At 38.2% G+C, this 21,805-nt stretch overlaps 1 protein-coding gene across 5 annotated transcripts in view; it reads right to left on the reverse strand.

The window, feature by feature from the left end:
• The window catches only part of DCC (DCC netrin 1 receptor), a 1,219,717-nt gene that overhangs the window by 1,161,148 nt on the left and 36,764 nt on the right, over positions 1-21,805 (reverse strand). For 4 of the 5 annotated variants that reach the window (XM_050767872.1, XM_050767869.1, XM_050767868.1 and 1 more), the window contains exon 1: positions 1,998-3,415. The exons of the other annotated variant lie outside the window; for it this stretch is intronic. In XM_050767872.1, the coding sequence (XP_050623829.1) occupies positions 1,998-2,148 (151 nt within the window). In that variant the 5' untranslated portion in view covers positions 2,149-3,415. Of the gene's footprint in view, positions 1-1,997; positions 3,416-21,805 lie in introns of those variants that run through there. 5 annotated transcript variants of the gene reach the window in all.

Here is a 21,805-nt window from a genome sequence, read left to right on the forward strand (position 1 = left end):
CTGGGGGCAACTAGAGTTAGGAGAAAGTTAGATTGTCATCAGTAAAGCTGTCCTTGATAATCAACTTTTTCCTCAAACTCCTCCTTTTCTCCAAAAAAGAAATAAAAAATACTACATATTCAAAGGTAGAGTCACAGAGTCCATACCACTGGCAGGCTCTAATGGCAATGGCTTCTATTATTACTTCAGTGACAGCCACCCTGTGTGAAAGGGCCAAAGAGTCATACACACAGCTATAGCAACTGTGAGCGGCATCAGAAGAGTCAAAGTTAGATCCCCAAGGAAATTAATATATGCCTAGGGTAGCACTCTAATGGCAATTTATCACATGAAAGAAAAGGCCAACAGAAAACTGCTATGCTCTCTTTCATAGCTGATGGGAGCCTAGGAATGAAAGCCATTTATGCACACAGCAGCAATATAGTGTTACGTTCCCCACAATGAGGGTGGAATTATCTGTGCAGTCAGCGAATGTTCCCCAGGTATTTTCTGCGTGTGAGGACCTGCTCTAGGGAAGATTTCACCTGTACATGAATAAATGGAAATTGCCACCAATGCTATACAGATAGATGCTATAAGCCAGTGATTCTCAGTGTGATCTCCAGAATGCAGCATCAGATCTCCTGGGAATTTAGAAGTATGCATTTTGGGAGCTCTTCCCCAGAATATTAAATCAGAAATTCTAATAGTGGGGCCCAGAAATCACTGTTTTACACACTCCCCACATAATTTTCATGCAAGCACAAGTTTGAGAATCGCTACTATAAACATTTATAAAAGGAAAAGAAGATATATATATAATCCCTTGTGATCATCCCCATTCATTGAGAGGTGGCTGCAATTAGCAAAATGAAGTAACTTTTTTCCTAAAAGAAAATACCTTTCTATACACAGAAGCATTTATTAATATATTCAATCTGGCAAGTATTTATTGAGTAACTGCTTGGTATTGCTCCAATCATCAGCTAAGGAAAAATTAACACAACATAGGCCCTCTCTTAGAGGATCACACAGCCTCGTGGGACAATAACTATGCCTCCCTTTCTATTTCAGGCATTTATTTAATGTGTTTTTAGTTACTGTTCATTAAATTGAGATGACCCAACCGTTATGAAACAACTGCTTGTTTCAACTTACTGATTTTTAAATGAAAATTTACCAGTGTTTGTCATTCATTACAGTATAATGCACCATTCTATTTTATTGAAACTTTTCTATAATGAAATAAAAAGGAAACTGCTCTGTTGATTAAATGTTAATCCCAACGAGAATTGTAAAAGCTACAGAAATTAATATTGAACCAGAGAGTCTTTTCCTAACAAGGGATGGAGATGCTTAGGCCACCTCGGGACTAAATCACAGGGCGACTTTCAGGAACTAACAATCATCTGTTAATTAACCTCTAGGTTTCCCCTGTAAAGAGGTCACAAATGAGGTTTGGAGGAGCTAGTTGGCAGATTGTAAAGCTGAAAATAAGCATCCTATGAGAAAATTGATTGTCAGGAAAATTAGGAGGAGCTCAAATTATTGATTTTTTTTTTTTTTTTTTCGAATTTGCTTGAAGCCCTAGCTTCATCAAACGTTTGAAGTCTTTTCGGGGGGGGAGGGTAGGGGTGGTGGTGCAGGTTTTTCCAATGTTATTTTATTATTATTGAAGTTCACAAATCAGTAGCACTTTATTGCCCAAATAGCATGCAGAATAGGGAGGCATTTATTTTCTTTTCTACTTTAAAGGGAAATGCATAGAGAACCCCAGGAAGGATTTACAGTTTGCCTGGAATCATACAACTCATCAGCCTCAGTATTGGTGCTTGCATTTGATAGTGTGTTTCCTGGGCCAACAGAGGAGAACCGTTTTCCTTCCTCAGAATGCACTGAAAGCTGGCCTCTGAATTCTCATTAGAACTCAGCAGGGAGGGTGGCCTGAAGCTTAACATTTTCTATCTAAAGGTATATCCTGACTTATGTGAATCTGTGGAAAGGTTTAGAAATCTTACCTTTTCTCTGAGAGGCCAGAGAGCTCTGGGTTGTGGAATAGTTTGAGCTCTGGATTGTAGAATAGGTTGCATTCAACAGAAGAGTAGATAACCAGGCAGGAATCCAGGTAGATGATGGAAATGAAAGGCCTTGGACTTCAGGGGGCGCCATGACCCATAATAGATATGATGCCCCAAATCTGGGAGAATAACATTGGTTCTGATTTGCCAGAATAAGAAGGCAGATCTCAGACTCAGAATAGCTGGTAGAGAACTCCGAGAATTATCCGTTTGACTGGCTTCTCAACTGGACTCGATATCTGCTTAGAATCACACAGAGAGTTTGTGCCTTTAAAACTGTCACTCCAGCTGATAAATCTTCTCCTGATTAAATTACTGGCCTGAGTATCTTTGGTTTTCCTGAAGGGATCAGGGGACTCCTGTTACCAACCATGAAGCTGTTTAAAATTTTCTTCATCCTTTTGAGGGTGGCTGCAAAAGCCCACAGCCCACTAAACTGCAACAAAACCAAACCCATATACCCAGCAATACTGCAAGCAAAGCCTTGGTTCTTTCTCTCCAACCAAAACAAACCACTACTTGTTTGAGTGGCCTTGTGACCATAATTGCTGGATGTATAATAGTATTATTGTCTTTAGACACAATAAACACCGCTTTCCTAGCCAATAGTAGATTTCAATCTAAACATCAAAATACTCTGTTTTGGTCCATCTTTCATTGTGTTCCCCTGAACCTGCCTGCCTTTAATTGTGGTGTTAGTCCTCTGGAAGCTCAGGTTGGCAACCTCACTGAACAGAAAATAAACACTAAGGATTGTTGTCTATTTAACTTCATCACTAGCTTTGGCTTGCATGGTTGATAGATGTTAGAGGGTACTGTTTTTCCCCTGTCCCGTTTCCCCACTTATTTTATTTCTGATGACTTACCCGCAGGCTGTGTGTCTGGGACTTGGAACTGGGAATAGTCTCTTTCTCAAAGTGAGTTGCCAATCTGTCATGCATCCCTGCAGCTCTCAAAGTTTTTCATTAACTATTTTTTAGATAAACCTTCACTTGCAACAGCTCATTTTAGCTGCTCTCTGTTTGATGCCATTGGCTCAAGCCCAAACCACAGGTTAAAAACATGTATTATTAGAGCTCCTCTGGTTTCAGCTTCCTTGAAGACCAGAGTTTACTGGGAAACAGTATAATTTGACTAAGCCTAGCACAGGTGTTCATCATTAGGATGGGGATCTGGAAGCTGCAAGAAATAATTCTTACGGGTCTGACCTCCAAAACCTGCTGCCCACTGACTTATGCTTTTAAAAAAATTAGAAGTAGCAAGGAAAATAATTACAAATCTGAGGTTGGGTGTGGTGGCCCACACCTGTAATCTCAGTGATTTGGGAGGCCAAGGCAGGAGGATCACCTGAGACCAAGAGTTGGAAACCAGGCCGGGCACTGTAGCAATACCTCTACCTCTTAAAAACAAACAAACAAACAAACAAACAAACAAAACCAAAACAAAACAAAAAAACCACTTTAAAAAATTAGCTAGGTATGGTAGTGCACACATGTAGTCCTAGCTACTTGGAGGCTAAGGTGGGAGAATCCCTTGAGCCCAGGAGTTCAAGGCTGTAGTGGGCTGTGATTGCACTTCTGCACTCCAGCCTGGGAAACAGTGAGACCCTGTCTCAAAGATAATAATAATAATTATCATCATTACCATCCTAATTCTGTTGCAAAGAGTATTGAAGTAAGTGAAACCTGAAGTCTAGTGTCATTCAACACCACAATGGAAAGACGAGGATGCCTTAGGTATAGGAGTTAAGATCTATTTGGACCACGTTTTCTGAAGGTACGGTTTAGAGATGAGCTTCTCAGGCTGCACCTGTTGTTTGTAGCTCATAGTATTGTAAATGGTGATGGATTTAGCCAATGACAATTTACCAGCCTATCATGAATTTACCAGTAGGTAGGGTACTATGTGATACAAATCAACTATGGTGTGGATTGAAAAGCATGCTATGAATTGAGAATTAAAATATGCATTTAGCAAACAATACAAAATTGTGAAAATCATGGAACCTGAATCTGAAAGGGGTCTTAAAGATAATCTAGTCTAGTAATTTTTAATCCGGACTGGATATTAGAATCTAGGTAATTGGTCTATGGTTGGGGCCCAGACACTGATATTGTTTAAAAACTCCCACACGCGATTTTAATGTGCACTTAGTTTTAACAACCACTTTTCTAGAACAGTGGTTCTAGACTAACTTTGTAAGTATGAACAGGTTTTAGAATTTCCTGAAGTTTGTCAAAACATTGATCCCTGGGCTTTAGTCTCAGATATTATGATTTAGTAGGGCTGGTTTGGGTACAGGAATTTTCATTTGTAACAAGCTCCTGGTGATACTGACACAGGTGGTTAGGTGACCACATTCTTGGATCCACATCTGGGCCAGTGGTCCTCAAACTTTGTTGTGATTGTTCATGAAAATAAAAATAATACAGAGGTTAAAATATGGATTGCTAGGTCTTACCCTCAGAGTTTCTGATTCAAGATTTGCATTTTTACAAGCTCCCATTGGTCCCACACTGCGAGAACCACTGACATAGGTCATTCGAGGATGAGGAAGTACATGTTAGAACCATCTGATGTGCTTTCTTCAAACTATATCTGCATCATCCCCTCTGCTTTCCATGAGATTCTGTATGGTCCAAGTCAGAAATCATTGATACAATAACCCTCTGTTATGAATGGGCATGTTATTCTTTCATTTCATAGTTAAGGATATTGAGGTTTAGAAAGAAAATGACTCAACCTCGATCACACATATATTGGGAGTGTACCTGTGGTCAGTGCCTGCCACATATCTCATTCCCATAGTGAAATCCCTGATGGTCATTCCAAGGAAGAACAGAGGGGAAAGTCTAATTTCATCACTTCTCAGTTTAGCCTAGTACTGGTCCTGGCTTCACCACAGAGAAATGAATGAAAGGTAAACAGCTTCCTTTGCAAAGAAAAATAACGTCTGTATAAGATTGGAAGAAGATCCTAAAGGGACATAACATTATATTCTTCCTCCTTTTTGCCAGAAACAGGATGCTATTGGTATTGCATAGTTTGATTCCAATCCTGAAAAAAAGTAGAAGATGGAAGTCAACTTTATGGTCTTTCTATATTTTATTTTCTTGGTCTTTCTTTCTATAAAACAAAATGAATTTCATTACATTTTTTGAGTAGACAGGAACACACCAAAGTAAATAATGTACCACCCATAAGTGGAGCATGAGATCACAGATAAAGGCATTAGCAGCAGGAGATCGCAACAAGTTTTCCCCTCACCTACACATACATTCTTAAACCCCTGATATTAGCGAGGAATGATGGTGCCTTAAATAAAATGCACTGCCCATTAGAACTAGGTGTTTCTTCTTCCATCAACTTGCATTGTACATCAAGTAAATATGAATTGGGATTACACATATACTACCCTTTCTCACTATCGGTAACTGCCATTAGAAGACTTGACTATATAATTTCAGTCACAGCTTATGTGCAGTCATCCTATTAATAGCGTTAGCATGTGGCAATGTAGCATCCAAGCTTTCTAATTGGTTGAGTTGTCCTTTTGTTTTACTGAACATGAGAGTGACTCATGCAACTGCTACCCTTCAGCACAGATAGAGGATTTTCTGTTATTAGGCTGAACAATACTATATTTCAGTTTACTAAATTGCACATCAAGAACCTCAAGACAATTACTATACTTCACTCTGTGAGCCATCTATTCATCTTCTACCAGCCACTTACCTAGAGCTTCACGTTGATTCTGAGGCGTAATTAATAGACCAAGTGGGTTCTTATTCACACGTAACTGAATGAGCATGTGTGCTCTACCAGGCAGGCAATCTGTGCGCCTCATAAAGCAGATTTGATTTTGACTTATGGGCATTTATGCCAAGAATTTGAGGAGTCGAATAGTTAACACATAGCACTACACTGGCAGCATTAAAGCTGATACACAGATTTGTGTCTGACATTAGCTGTCCCAGTGGTGCAGTCTGTGACACTTCTCCCAGACATGCATCTGCAAGACACCTTCCAAAGATTTGGTGAAAAAGCAGCATATCCATATGATGGCATAAGTAGGTTAAGTATATTTCCAGTCACTCTACCCCCAATAGATCCATGGATATGCCCAAATAGAATAGAGTTGCTTGATTATAATATGGTGCTCAGTTGCATTATGACTCCTATTAAAATTTGACCAGTGTCCTTGGTAAATAACTCAAGTATTCTCCTCCCTTCCCCAAGTCCCCTTGAACTAGGGCAGTCTTTGAATCTATGAGACACTCTGAATATGGCAAGATGATAACATTCACTGACAACCAATGCTTAAAGCAGGACAAAGACCCTGGTAGCCTGTCTTCATCTCAGAAAGAAAAGCAAGTATGAATTCTTAATTCCTTCTGGTTCTCTTATTCTCAAGTTAAAACCACCTTCCTCTGGTCAAACAATTTCTTTGAATCTGTTCAAACTATATATTTCAGTTAGAGGATGCAAAACCAGAAATTTGAGGAAAATAGAATTGGATCTCTCTTTTGTGCCTAGCTATATGTTTGTTGGCTTAAAAAAACATACATTCTGATTTTACATATTAAGATCCATAATGGTGAAGCAACATTTGAGGGTCCTTCTAAGTGTTCATGACCTATAAAGCAGAGAAAAAAAATCCCTTGGAAAGAAGTCAAGAGATTATAGGTTCCAAGTTGATCCTGCCTCTCATAAACTATTGCAGCTTGGGGATGTGCCTGTTTATATACCAAGTTTCTGTTCCCTCATCTTCAGAATGGAAATATTACTTTATAATTTTGGTTTGAGAACCAGATGATAGCATACATGAATATAGAAGTCTAAAAGTGTGTATAACATTTTACACACATACACACACACACAAAATCTGTAACAAGATGTTCTACTCTTACATGGATGTGAAAGGCGAGAAGATGGTAAGACTTTTAGTAATGGAGGGGACAAACTTCTGCAAAATACGCTGTATAAACTCCAAGTGCGAATACACTCAATGTTCGCTATGTGTAAGACAGTGTAGTATGCTGAGGGAAGTGTAATAATGAATACAACAGACAATTTCTGACTTAGGTGAGCTGCGAAAAAAGATGGATATGAAGAATAACTAATATTTTGCCTAATGTGACAAGTGACCATGATGCTTGGCCACAAAACTCTTGCCTGGGACTCAGGATGCTGCATTTCTTCTCTTTCCTTCATCCTAAGAGACCATGAGTCTCCTTGGAGCTCTGCACACTCCTGCATGTGACAAGAGCAGATGCCAACCTGGGTTTCTTCAGACTGCACAGCAGCATAAAAGGTGGAAGCTATTCCACTCATCAGCAAACGCAAATGACTAGAGTGTGAAATCCTACCCACAAATTTAAAATAAACGATGCAAATTTCTTTATTTTAAAATTTATTAGGGTAAAAATGTCCAATGATTGCTACTAAATTGGAGTGTCTGTAGGCAGGGTAAGCCTCTGCCAGGCTCCCCAGGAGCCCAAGACTGTCACAACTGTCCTTTCTGTGCCCATCCTGATGTGCTCACCAGATGATCGACAGAAGCAGCATGAGAAGGTAGTGGATGTCTCCCAGCAGGTAGAGCTTTGGAAATAGATCCACCTACCTCCAAAGGGATATGCAGTCACTGTTTCATTACTGAGAAATGGGGAAAGAACAGAAATATAGTCATGGAAGAAATGTCTGTGGGAGAGCAAACAACCTGAAGATCTGACACACGATCCTCATAGAGAGAACAATGCTTCCCCTATTACAGATCTTTTGCTGCCTGGGCCTTCTGTTTCTGGTGGGGAAAGCATAGAAACCTTAGGGAAGAAACATGCTCTAACCAAATTCCACCTTTGCTCTGCACTAGTGCTATAATTTCTGGCATATTGTAATGTAAGTCTCAGTCTGTCTATATGAAAAATTGGTATAAGACTCTCCTTGTTTGAATTGGAAGCAATATGTGTGAAAGGTTAGTACTTAATAGTTTCTCAACCCAAGAAATTGTTTTATTCATTGAATCAATCAATAATAATCAATTAGATATACACTGTATGCCAGACTTTCATGAAAGGAAGGGGCTCATTGTCCTTATAAAATAAATCAAATGATGGAGGACCCAGGGAGGTGCACACAGCGTCAAAGATTTAGTGATCCAACAAGAGAATTGACTTTTAACTTATTATTTAGCTTCTGAAAAATTATTCTGTTTCTTTGTTGAAAATGTAACTCCTACCTTAGAAGTACCTTTTTTATAAGTGCTGTCAGTTTTCTCTAGAAATCCATATTGCTTTTTGCATGACTATGTACTCTGTTATCATACAAAGTATTATGATAATCCAGAATTTCTCAGCTTCATCACTATGGACAGGTTGGTTCAGATAAATCTTTATTGACCTGTGCTCTGTAAAACATTTAGCAACCTCCATAGCCTCCACCTACCACGTTATTAACATAGGATTGTCAGAATGAGCCAATAAAAATCCAAGACATCCAGCTAAATTTGAGATAAACTATGACTAATTTCTTAGTAGAAATGTGTTCCATGTGATAGTTGAGATATACTAAACATTATTTATTGTTTATTGAAAATTCAAATTTAATTGTGTACCTTATATATTATTTGGCAGGTAGGACTTCTCCAGTGTGACAACCAAAAATGTCTGCATACGTTGCCAAATACATGCTGGGAGTGCAAAACTGGCTTCTGGTTATAAGCCACTACAAAAATGAACTCCAACAAGATAAAATGGAAGTACAGAGTGACTCTTCAGGTGGGCTCACCCTGTGTGTACACAGCCAGAGCTGAGTGGTTCCAGGGAGGGTGGATACACATGTTCTTCCCTATACACACAGGGCAGAGAATACACAACTAACACCCAGGAAATGACATAGTTTGTGATGAATGGCTATCCTCAGTCCTGAACGATCTCTGGCTATTAATATGTATTGGTCTTACCAAGCTTCCACTATGTGGAGACACTTTTGCCCAAAAATTCCTCAAATGCACTTGAACTTATAGCCGAAGCTATCATTTATACTTCCATGTGGATCATACACTTAAGAACACACAGCTTGACTTGACTATGCCTGGAAAACTCATTTCCAAAATATACTCATTCCCTACATATTTTCACATGTGCGTGGGAAGGCTGCTGAAAGCAGAAGAGAAGTCCCTGGAAGGAAAAAAGTCCAGAGAATACATCTCACCTTCTCTCTCCAGTTTACCTGCAGAAAGCTGACAGAAACCTGATGGCTCAAATAAAATCTTTGCTGAAATACTCTTACTAAAGGGATTTTTACCAACACATTCTATAAATACTGGAAATAGCCATGCAAACTACAGTATAGATTTCCATGAAAAAAAAAACAAAAACAAAAACAAAAACAAAAACAAAAAAAACAGGTGGCACTTATAAAGGAAAATGCTTCTGCAATAGTAGCTTAATTTGCAACCAGAAAAAAGTAATTTGGAAGAACTGAAATAATAAATAAAAATTAATTCTCTTGTTAGATCATGAAATCTGGAGAGCTATGTGTCAACAGCCTCGTTTATGGACTCTGGCTACAAAGCAACAAATTACTACAAAGATACACAGCACATCTATGAATTTTAGACCTGGAAAGACTTTAGAAATCTTCCTTTCCAATGTCTTCAGAAACATGAAGACTTGTCTTCTTTTAATGCCTCAATTAGCAGAAAAAAATAGGGAAGTCAAATGGCACACATAACATCATAAAGCAAGTTGGTGACAGAACTAAGACAGAGGTCTCCAAAGCTCCTGCTGGCTCCACAGATGTTAATGTTATTCTAGGCTTTCGTGCTTAGCAATACAGGCTGAGTCCTGCCTGGTGCCAGGGAGAGCCCCTCACATAGACCACGATGTGAGTGGTATGCCCATGGATGCATGTGCCATACTGAATGCCCCCTGAAGAACACCCTCCAGGGTTGCCAAGGGTCAACTCTGGGCAGTGGAACATGATTGGTGGCGGGGAGGAAAGGAAAACATTTACTTTTTACTTTCAAAACTAGATATTGGCTAAACTTTTACAAATGTGTATTATTTTCATATGCAAACAAAATGTAAAGAGAAAAAGGGTTCTTTTGGTTGCAACCTATTAGAATCCCATTCATTGCAACAGAATATTTGAAAGAGTAGAGAGCATTGCAATAAGCCTCAAAGAATGAGTCCAGAACAAACTATAGATAGAAACATCACATTCTTCTTCTTAAATATAGACAGTGTTTGTTCAGATCATACTTCATTAAAGCTGGAGGAACAGAGGGAAAGAAAGAAGGAAGGAAGGAAGGAAGGGAGGGAGGGAGGGAGGGAGGGAAAAACAAAACAAAAGAAAACAGCTTGACTTTGCCCTCCCTTGCATTGGAAAGATCTTAAAGGAAGTTGGTGTGTCCGCTGTTGGTGCTAGCTCTGTCCAAACACATAGCAAGGCCTTGCAGAAGGAGACTGCTGCAGCTTCAATACATCTGAAAACAATATACCATTCTTGTGCACTGAAGAGCTGGGAAATGTCATCATCCAGACTCCCTCTCTGGTCTCCTGTAATTTACGTTTTTTTTTTCCTCTCCCTTCCCACAAGATCCATTCATCCTTGGTCCTGATGTCCAGGATCTCATTGGTGTTCGCACACCTTCAGTAAGTCTCATAGAAAACAGGCTGCTGGAGGGCAGAGCCATACCTGCTGCAAAGCACTAAATCACTGCTTAGTACATTAGACAGGAAGCAAAGAACATGATCAATAGTTGTTGCCATTTAAGAATCTTTCTGCTATATGTCTATTTCAATTGAAAGTGCTATTAAGAAAATATGAGAAAGACATTTTCAGCTGAATTCGATGTAATTTGCTACTGATGAAATAAAACATCATACATCTCACCTTAGCTACTCTATCCTTTCTGCTTCATTTTGTTCTTCAAATTGGAGTTAAACTACTGGCTTTTAAGTAGCTACAATTTATGGCATCAAAAACCAGAGCTACTTCGGTAATGGTATCTGTGATAGGTACTAGCCTGGAGAGTTAGTTTCAGTGAGGACATTGAGTTTATGGTGAAAGGTGATTTTTGATACATGATACATGTTGCATAATGTGTACAAACTATGTGTGCAATTGTAATGTATCAGAAATTATATATGGGAAACAAAACAGCACCAGGAATTAAATTCCCAACAATCTCTTTCCCTAATTTCTAAAATCAAAAGTTGCTTCTCCTGCTGTGTATTACTTGGCTGCTGTTCCCTCTGCCTAAACCATCTCAACCAAGGTCTCCCAACACACATTTTCAGAAATAATGTATACACCTTGGGGTTTAAAAATCAAGGCTCACCAAGATAATTAGCTTGGTTAATTAATATATCACTCCATTTCTTTCAAAACTCATTATACTCACAAAAGGCCTATTGGACCAACAGAAGAGGAATGAAAATAAATGACTAGGGAAATATTACTCAAGAAAAAACATCATTTACTGATTGAAAAACTAATATGAGGATTACCAAAATCCCCTAATGACATTCCATCACAAGGTCTAAATTTAAAATCATGTCTGAGGGCAAAAAATAGGCTATATCTTTGTTAAGATCTTAAAACTGGAATTTAATACAGGTCTTTTGAATAGGGGAAACACCCTAAAAACTCCATCACTGTTGTTCGGTAATCTGGCAGATGGGAAATGTTCTGAAATAGTGGTTCAGAAAGATTTGGATATGGATGCTGTTTTGCCCCCTGGAAAAGTTACATAGGCTCCCAGAGCCTCTGTTTTCTCACCTGTGAAATGGGAAAATAACATTATTAATATTGGCTAATATTGAGTTCTTACTGTATGCCAGATGTCTAGAAACAACATAAAAGTTTGTGGTGAGGATTGAATAAGAATCTACCTATATCTGCGTAAGCATACACATACATATGCATACACATGTGTGTTATCTATATATCATGCTCCGCATGATTCCTGGGACATAGTATACCCCAAACAAATGTTCTTTTCTACTACTAAGATGGCTATTATAGCTAGCAGAAGCAATAAGTGAAGAGGTAGTTTTAAAAGAGGAAAACAACTGTCAACTAAACCAAGCACTACACAAAAATAATTACATATTAAAAAACCTTACAGATGACTGGAATTACTTGAAAGAAAAAGATCATTCATTCATTCGGTCTAGCTAGGTTAGACTTTAGATTTGACTTTCTGAGTTCAAGGAATTTACATTCCTCCCTGAAAAATACCACTAATTACTACTACTACTCCTACTACTCCTCCTACTACTAATGATACTACTGCTAACACTACTACTAACACTACTACCACTACCAATTGGTTATATAGAATCACTTCATCCTCTGAGTGTTTTTAAACTGTGGAACTGTTCCCCTGGAATAGGATCTTGTTTGGAAGCTAGGAATAAAATAGCTGCTCTAAAAGTGTGTAATTTCAGGCCAGGTGCAGTAGCTCATGCCTGTAATCCCAGCACTTTGGGAGGCCCAGGCATAGAAAAATAAGCCAGATGTCATGGTGGGAACCTGTAGTCTCAGCTACTTGGGAGGCTGAGGTAGGAGAATTGCTTAAACCTCGGAGGCAGAGGTTGCAGTGAACTGAGATCATGCCACTGCACTCCAGCCTGGGTAACAGAACAAGACTGTCTCCAAAATAAATAAATAAATAAAAATAAAAGTGTGTAATTTCAAAATGAAGGCTTGCTGGCTATTTCATACAACACATCCACTTTATCAAGATAAGAAAATGGAGCACCCAGACAAGTGCGTTCCTGTTTATCCTCTACATTTGCTTTTTCAGGGAATTTTATGCAATGGTTATGAGCCATTCACATTTAATTTTCCTTTGCTCTATGCACTGTTTATCATCGTAGAAGGCATCTGAGCTTCTACAAAAACTTCTGGTTTTCAAGAACTCTGAGTTTTGGTTATGTGTTTCATTATTATGTAGACAGCTATTCCACAAACTAATTATTTGAAGAACCCATTAATTAAGATTAGTTCTTCATGTTTTTGTAAACACTGGTTTATATCTCTCTTTTCATTATTACTGCTTGTGTATGTTACCCCAAAATGGACTCTTTTCCTTGGGGATTGTGAAAGGCCTCTTTGTCAAATATGAATGCAATGAAATAGTTTAATTGTCAGAGTAGACTATGCAAATATGTACTTTTCGTCTTGTTTATAATTGTCATGCATTTCTGCTAATTTTCCAAATGAAACAAAGTCCATTTCTGAATCACGCATACAAATGTAGGCATAAAAAGAAGACTTGGCAACTTTAAAAACAAGCCTATGAGTATTTTCTGAACAGTCAACTCTCCTGCTACACAGGGTCTTCACCCCGCCACGCCACCCTAGGGACAGCAACAAAAGCTTTTGTCACCTTCATTTCTGTTGTGGAATTTTTTTGTGATCTTTAACTACCCCTGGAGAACTGTGGACTCTTCCTCCCCACTGCAGAGAATGGTCTCCACAGGAATGTGGTTACAGGTGAGACGATGTCATCGTGTTTGACATTACTCATTCATGAATGTGTTTCAGGTGTTGCTGCAGATTTAAATTACTGCTGAGATAAAGGGGAAAAAAATGATTCACACAAAGAGCTTTAGCAAAGCCATGCCAGGATTGCACCCTCACCTCTGAGGGAAGTTCAGTATGAACTGTCACTCCTTGGTGCACAGAGGTCTCTAATGATTACAGGGGTTATGTGACATTCATCGTTCAGCCTCAGTTCAGTGAATCCTATGTTCCCTTGAGTGCCCAGAGTCGGGCTGCTATTGAGAAGTTCAAAAACAAGTTGACTATACAGTTTCTAGTCAGACGAAATTTACATGTAATTGAGAAGACACATAGGAAATAAACAGAATTAAAATGACATTTTAATATATTAAAAGTAATGAAAATAAAATTTTAAGTAAGAAAATAAGTGATTGTGGTAGGGGAATTTTAAGTGATCAGAAAAGCAATTCTTAGAGGAAGTGCTAATTGACAGATGAGTTTGCTTAGATACATATACAGGAAGGAGTTGGTGCTGTTCCAGCTAAAGAAAAGCCAAGACAAAAATTCAGTGCAATGAAAATTTCTGTAGTAAATGTATAGAAGCCCATTGACTGATTTGGAGGATGAGATTTTGAAATGTTGTTATATCATACACCATCAGGAGCTCCAAACTGAAGAGAGAAACAGGAAAAATTACAATAATCATATGAAACACACAGAAACTAGGAAAATGAAGGAAGGTGTTTTAGAAAAATAACATCTGAATAATTCATGAAAGAAATAATAAAGTAATAGATGTTTACTTCATAAAAAATTAAAACTCCAAATTTTTTAAATGACATAAATAAAAAGAAAAGACTAGTCATAAAAGAGTAAAGTCGGCCAGGCACGGTGGCTTACGCCTGTAATCCCAGCACTTTGGGAGGCCGAGACGGGCGGATCACGAGGTCCAGAGATCGAGACCATCCTGGTTAACACGGTGAAACCCCCTCTCTACTAAAGATACAAAAAAAAAAAAAATTAGCCGGGCGCGGTGGTGGGCGCCTGTAGTCCCAGCTGCACGGGAGGCTGAGGCAGGAGAATGGCGTGAACCTGGGAGGAGGAGCTTGCAGTGAGCCGAGATCACGCCACTGCACTCCAGCCTGGGCGACAGAGCGAGACTCTTTCTCAAAAAAAAAAAAAAAAAAAAAAAAAAAAAAAAGACTAAAGTCTATTTGACACTAATGTAACAAAAATAATATACTTAAAGTATATAAACACACACTACATAATATACAATAAGCTATACCATATAACATTCAATGAGATAAATAAGATACAAAAGGAAGATCGGCAAATCATGTAATAATTCACAGAAGTACAGTTGTCTAACCATCACATAAAAATATAATTAATATAAAACATCCCTCTGATAATAAAAGATGCAATTTAAAAAATGATAACATTTCTCACCAGTCTGTTTCTCGTAATACCTTCTCTCTTGCATGAAATATGGTAAGATGGACAATCCTATAAATTTAGAGTAAGCGGTAAACATCGGTACCGCATTTCTGGAAAACTATTGCTGATATTTATCACGAGCCTTTAGTACGTTCATGCTCTTAACTCAAGAATTTTGTCTTTGAGAATCTGTCTTAAGGGATGTATCAGGTGTAAGAAGGATCTAGCACAAAGACATTCATCCTAGCATCATGTGTAATGGTGAAGAATTTGAAATGAATGTGCAAAACTAGAGAAATGATTAAATAAATTATAATATGCCTATATTATGGAATACTATGGAATAATCTAAATTTTATTTGTGCATAATTTTTAAAACATGGTAATATGATTTTGATGAAATAATGAAAAACATACAATATAAGAGTGAAGAATACAGTCTTAGAAGTCAAGGTGACTGATATGCACCTCTGGATTACCTCCTACACAGCCACCTGAGTATTACAGGTACAAGTTATGTAACAGTGGAATCAAGCTCTCTGCTTCCCCTTCAATTTACTCTGTCTCCTGTGTTCCCTATCTCCATTAAAGTCACCATCAGTCTACCCACAGACCCAAGGCAGAACCCTGATATCATCCTCAACTTCTTAATTTCTATAATCTCCCAGGTCAAATTGGTCATTGTTGGCTGTCTCCAAAATATCTCTCTAATATGTCATCATTATAACACCAGAGTATTGGTTCACTTCCAAAAGTTTCTAGCCCAAATACTTTCAATAGTCCACAAATGGTTTCTCTGACTCCAGTTTTATCTCAGTAAAACCTGCCCTATAAGTTTTACCAAAATGTTCTCTATAAAACGGAAATATGATTATAGTACTTTCTTCATTAAGGCATTTATTTTATTTTAAAATAAAATACAGAATAGAATATAAAAAAGTATTAGTCACTGCATGTAGTTACGGTCAATATAGCTTTATAAAACTTTTTTATTATTATTATACTTTAAGTTCTAGGGTACATGTGCATAACGTGCAGGTTTGTTACATATGTATACTTGTGCCATGTTGGTGTGCTGCACCCATCAACTCGTCAGCAGCCCATCAACTCGTCATTTACATCAGGTATAACTCCCAATGCAATCCCTCCCCCCTCCCCCCTCTCCCCTCCCCATGATAGGCCCCGGTGTGTGATGTTCCCCTTCCCGAGTCCAAGTGATCTCATTGTTCAGTTCCCACCTATGAGTGAGAACATGTGGTGTTTGGTTTTCTGTTCTTGCGATAGTTTGCTAAGAATGATGGTTTCCAGCTGCATCCATGTCCCTACAAAGGACACAAACTCATCCTTTTTTATGGCTGCATAGTGTTCCATGGTGTATATGTGCCACATTTTCTTAATCCAGTCTGTCACTGATGGACATTTGGGTTGATTCCTTTTATTTCAATTATATGCCAAAAGAAGTTTGAAAGGCACTGCTCTGAGTTTCTTGGTGTTTTCTAAATAATTTTATTATAGCATATAAATTATTGTGATTTTATTTGCCTGTTTCCTCTACTGACTGCATGGTCTACAATAGCAACAGATATTTCCTATTCATTTTTACATCTCTGAATATTAAGACATATGAAAGTACACTTAGCACAGAACACCACTCAATGTATGTTAGATGAAAATGTACATGCATGCAGCATGCAGCTTCTTTGGCTTGGCTATTAGGTAGTCAATCTTAGATCCTCATCCAAAGACATGTGACTCCTTAAGGAACTAAAAGGCAGCATTATTTGTTTCTCCAAAGCATGGACTAGGGAGATAGCTTTTTTCCAAGACTTTCAAGTATGATTTTATTTCTGAACTTTAATCCCAAGTTCTTATTATAAATTTCCAAGGTATAATTCTGTCATGTTTTAGCATTTTGGGTGGAATATGCTAAAAATGTCTTGTAACATGAGAATAGGATCAATAATTAGCAGCAGCTCCTAAGAATGAGCTCGCTAGGGCAGAAAAGAGAAGAGGAACAAGAAACAGCAGCCCCAGTGAAAGCAGACCTTGAGGCCAGAACATACAGAGTTGAGGATCTGCAAATATTGATCCAATTTGTTGGAACACTGGCACCTCAAACCAGGTCTGAACCCCCTCAGTGGTGGGACACAGGAAGTGAAGTCAGCCCTGCAATGGAGTCAAGGGCAGGGCTAGGGTATAGCTATATTGAGAACATAACATAGGCATAGAAGGCCCAGCTCTAGCTGGGTTGGGTTCCTCAATGTTGTTCCTGCTCCTCTTCTGCAACTTGAACTACTTTGATGTTGAATTCATACCTTGTGCCCAATGAAATATGTATCACCCTGCTGGCCAAATACTCTATTCTTAGAAATAGTGTATTATTTGATAAGATTTTCTTTCAGCATAACAAGATTGCACCCTTAGATGCTAAAAAATTATCCTTTCTAAAATGCTGCACCAACTACATGCATCACCTGCCCCTTAAGTAAATCCAGATGGTTTAAAACAGAATTTTTCATCTACTATAGGATCAAAGTACAATCTTCAAAAATCAATTTATAATTTCACAGTGATATCACTATAGTTCAAACATGATTTGATTTTTTTCCTTAATGAGACCCTTTAATTTATAAATTCAGCAACACTAATTATTCCACTTAAGAAATAATTAGTGCCCCCTTTCTTCCTTGTCTAATTAATACCCTGTATTCAAGTTGCTAAGAAAGGTTACAATGCCAAGTTGTTTTTTGTTAATTTTTTTTGAAAAAATTGATCTGAGTATGTTCCCTAATGGCAGCTTTAGAACAGCTCCTTTAAGTCTAGGTAAGCACAGATGATTTCCTCCTAGCTGAAAGAGACTACAGAAGAATCTTTCATTTCTTCTCTGCTGCAGAGTCCCCATGCTACAATGGCCAGCCCCATACAGCCAGGTGAGAAAGAACAGGCAGAACCATTTAATACATTGGGTGCTAGAAACTATGTACATAATTGACTCATACAATTTTAGATTTGGAATGGATCTTACAAGTTGTTTCTGTTTTACACGACTCAACATCCTCATTTTACATGGACAGAAATTAAGGCCCAAGGACAGTCTACAAAGTTTTTAAATCACCTAAGATATTCAGAGACAGACATAAAAGTCATATACACCATGGAATACTATGCAGCCATAAAAAAGGATGAGTTTGTGTCCTTTGTAGGGACATGGATGCAACTGGAAACCATCATTCTTAGCAAACTATCACAAGAACAGAAAACCAAACACTGCATGTTCTCACTCATAGGTGGGAACTGAACAATGAGATCACTTGGACTCGGGAAGGGGAACATCACACACCGGGGCCTATCATGGGGAGGTGGGGAGGGGGGAGGGATTGCATTGGGAGTTATACCTGATGTAAATGACGAGTTGATGGCTGCTGATGAGTTGATGGGTGCAGCACAGCAACATGGCACAAGTATACATATGTAACAAACCTGCACGTTATGCACATGTACCCTAGAACTTAAAGTATAATAATAATAATAAATAAATTTTTTTTTAAAAAAGTCATGGTTAAATCTCAAAATCCAGCGTTCTTCTACTGAATCAAACTGCCCATCAGAAATGACCATTGATGTTTAGAAAGTGGGGAATGGAGTTTAGAAATGTGGGGAATGGAGAGATTTGTCTTATAAGGGGGTTCTATCTGGCAATTTTTTTCCTGCCAATTGTGTAGGTGCTTGGGTACCACAAGCTCAATCTAAAGAGACACTTGATTCAACTGGCAAGATGGTGTACTAAGAATCACCAAACAGGAAATTTAATTATATATTATCTTGCTAATTTGCAAGATGGTTTTGGATAATACCTCATTTATCTCAGAGTAGAAACTTTATTCTAGAGGACTGGTATAGTTTGAATGTCGCTCCTCTAAATTACATGTTGAAACTTAATCCTTATTGTGGTGACAGTGAGAGATAAGGCTTTTGGGGAAATGACTAGGTAATGAAGAATTCTCCATCATGAATGGATTAGTGCCTTATGAAAGGGCTGGAGGGAACTAGCTTAGGTCCATTTTGCCTTTTCATCTTCTTCCATGTGTGGAAACAATATTCCTCTCCTCCAGAGGGTGCAGCAAAAGGTACCCTCTTGGAATCAAACAGACCAGGCCCTCACCAGTCATCAAACCTGCCAGTACCTTGCTCTTGAACTTCCCAGCCTCCAGAACTATGAGAAATCAATTTCTATTCTTATAAATTACCCAGTCTCAGGTATGCTGTTACAGCAGCACAAACAGATTAAGACAGGGACATTATATAAATGTGAGGACCTCAAGAAGGTTTCAAGTCAAGGGTCCAAGACAGAGATTCCTAACTTCTGGTGGAACTTCAAGGCAAAGTACCAGATTTCAAAGCTGCTTCAGACTGTTCAATCTGCCCCTAAATTATCCAGGTACCTAATAACTAAGCTGAAGCTAAATAACTCTCAACTTTTGATAAGTGCTCATTCCCTACACTGCAAGCAGTGGAAGAAAGATAACAAAAATTATTGGAAAGATTTTCTGCCATTAAGTGATGCACAAATATTAAATAAACTCTTTGCAGCTAGGAAAGTGAATTAAGGGCTATTACTGCTAATATTAATTATAGCTGAAAACAGTCATAACAAGCATGGCAGCGGAGAGGAGAGCGTTGAATAACAGAACAAATTAAATACGTGGATATAAGTGTTTTCTACAAGGGAAATAATTTTACTGGGCAAAAGTCCCCAGGCTCAGTAACCATACTAAGATCACAGAGCTAAGAAGCAGAAGAGACTGGATTTAAAATCAGATCTTTTAGATGCGAAAGCCTCAACTCTCTCTACTATACTTTGATTTCTCACCAAGTAATGGGCATGTATCCAACCTGTTTCTGAAAAAAAAAAAAAAAAAAAATCTGTGCTTTTGTAGCAATGTCATCATTTGTAGCAACTGCATCTCAAATCAACCTAGGAAAAACTGAGACAGAGGGAAAATAAAGCTAAATGAGTCTGTGAATAAGAAACATTTACATGAAACATCACATTTCCCATAGCACCTGAGAAAGGTTTGCTATGCAATATGTGATGGCTTCAATAATGAGGCACAAGATGCTTTAAGCAATTTCATTCATTGTTCTGTCCCCAGATAAACTGGCTTGTACCTATACTGTACCTTTCCTACAACAAGAGCATGTGCCCAAAACTCTCGCTATAGAAATCAAAACTCAATATTTTTCTCTTTGAAGAGGAGAAGGAGTCTATTGCTGAGAGAATAATCATACTGTAACATGATTATATTAAAATAGTATATATATATTTAAGCCAGACTCAGTGGCTCACACCTGTAATCCTAGCACCTTGGGAGGCTGACAGGCGGGAGGACTGCTTGATCCCAGGAGTTCCAGAACAGTCTGGGCTACATGACAAAACCCCATATCTACAAAAAATACAAAAAGTTAGCTGGGCATGGTGGTGTACACCTGTAGTCTCAGCTTCTTGGGAGGCTGAGGTGAGGGGATCGCTTGAACCTGGGAAGTAGAGGTTGCAGTGAGCCATGATTGTACGAATGCACTTCACCCTGTGCAACAATGTGAGATTTTCTCTCTCTCTCTCAAAAAAAAGTATATCTATTTTAAATAATTCTGTTTTTCATAGCTATATATCTAGTCTTACAAACAAGATTATACTCCCTTAAGCGTAAAGTCCACTGTATATATTTGTCTTATGTTACTTATAGTTCCTGCATATAGAGAAGGTGCTCAACAAAGGCTTGTTGGATTACAAGGTAAGGATGCTTACGTTATGACATTATGTCATTTTCCCACACTTTTCAATGTGAAATTCTAGTTTTTTTTTCTTTAGAGATTGTCTTCATTAGTTAGACACCTGCTTTGTAGTGTTCTCAGTTTCTAACCAAATTCAGTTAATTATTTCCATTGGGATAATTACAAAAATAAGTAAAGACATTCACTTTCCTAAATAAGCGCCAGTAGCTTAGATCTATCCTCCTAAATTCACCTGGAGTCCGTAGTTAATCTATTCCTTTTTAAACAAATATTGTTGCTTCACAAATAGTCTACATGAAAATACAGATTCCAGAATTCTTGAAATCAGGTCTTGGGGAATCCCAGAAAACCAAGAAAAAAAGAGAAATGGCTTGGCCAGGCACGGTGGCTCACACTTATAATCCTAGCACTTTGGGAGATCGAGGCAGGGGGATCACTTGAGGTCACGAGTGTGAGATCGGTCTGGCCAACATGTCAAAACCCTATCTCTACTAAAAATACAAAAATTAGTGGTGGTACACGCATGTAATCCCAGCAACTCAGGTGGCTGAGAGATGAGAATTGCTTGAACCTGGGAGGCAGAATCTGCAGTGAGCCAAGATCGTGTCATTGCACTTTTTCCTTTATTCTGGGCAACAGGGTGAGACTCTGTCTCAAGAAAAGAAGAGAAAAGAAAAAAAAAGTGGCTTCATAGTTTGGGATTTTTTTTTCTGTTGTTTTGTTTGATTTTTTCAGTTCCTATTTAAAAAAAACACACATAAATGTGGCAATGGGTGGCAAAGACTCTGTTTTCACTATTATTTAAGACAAGATAAATACTTAAGTCAGATTCTCATTGTTTAAGATGAAAGACAACAATATCTAAATGCTAGCAGTGAAATCACCATGGTTGTTCTGGCTTTTTCAGGGGCTTACTAACAATGAAAAAAGTAGCAATGTGACAGCACATGGCCATTCTTGGAGATTCATGAGCAAAATTACTTAAGGGAATATTAACC

Source organism: Macaca thibetana, chromosome 18 (genome assembly GCF_024542745.1).
Source record: "Macaca thibetana thibetana isolate TM-01 chromosome 18, ASM2454274v1, whole genome shotgun sequence".
Classification (NCBI taxonomy): domain Eukaryota; kingdom Metazoa; phylum Chordata; class Mammalia; order Primates; family Cercopithecidae; genus Macaca; species Macaca thibetana.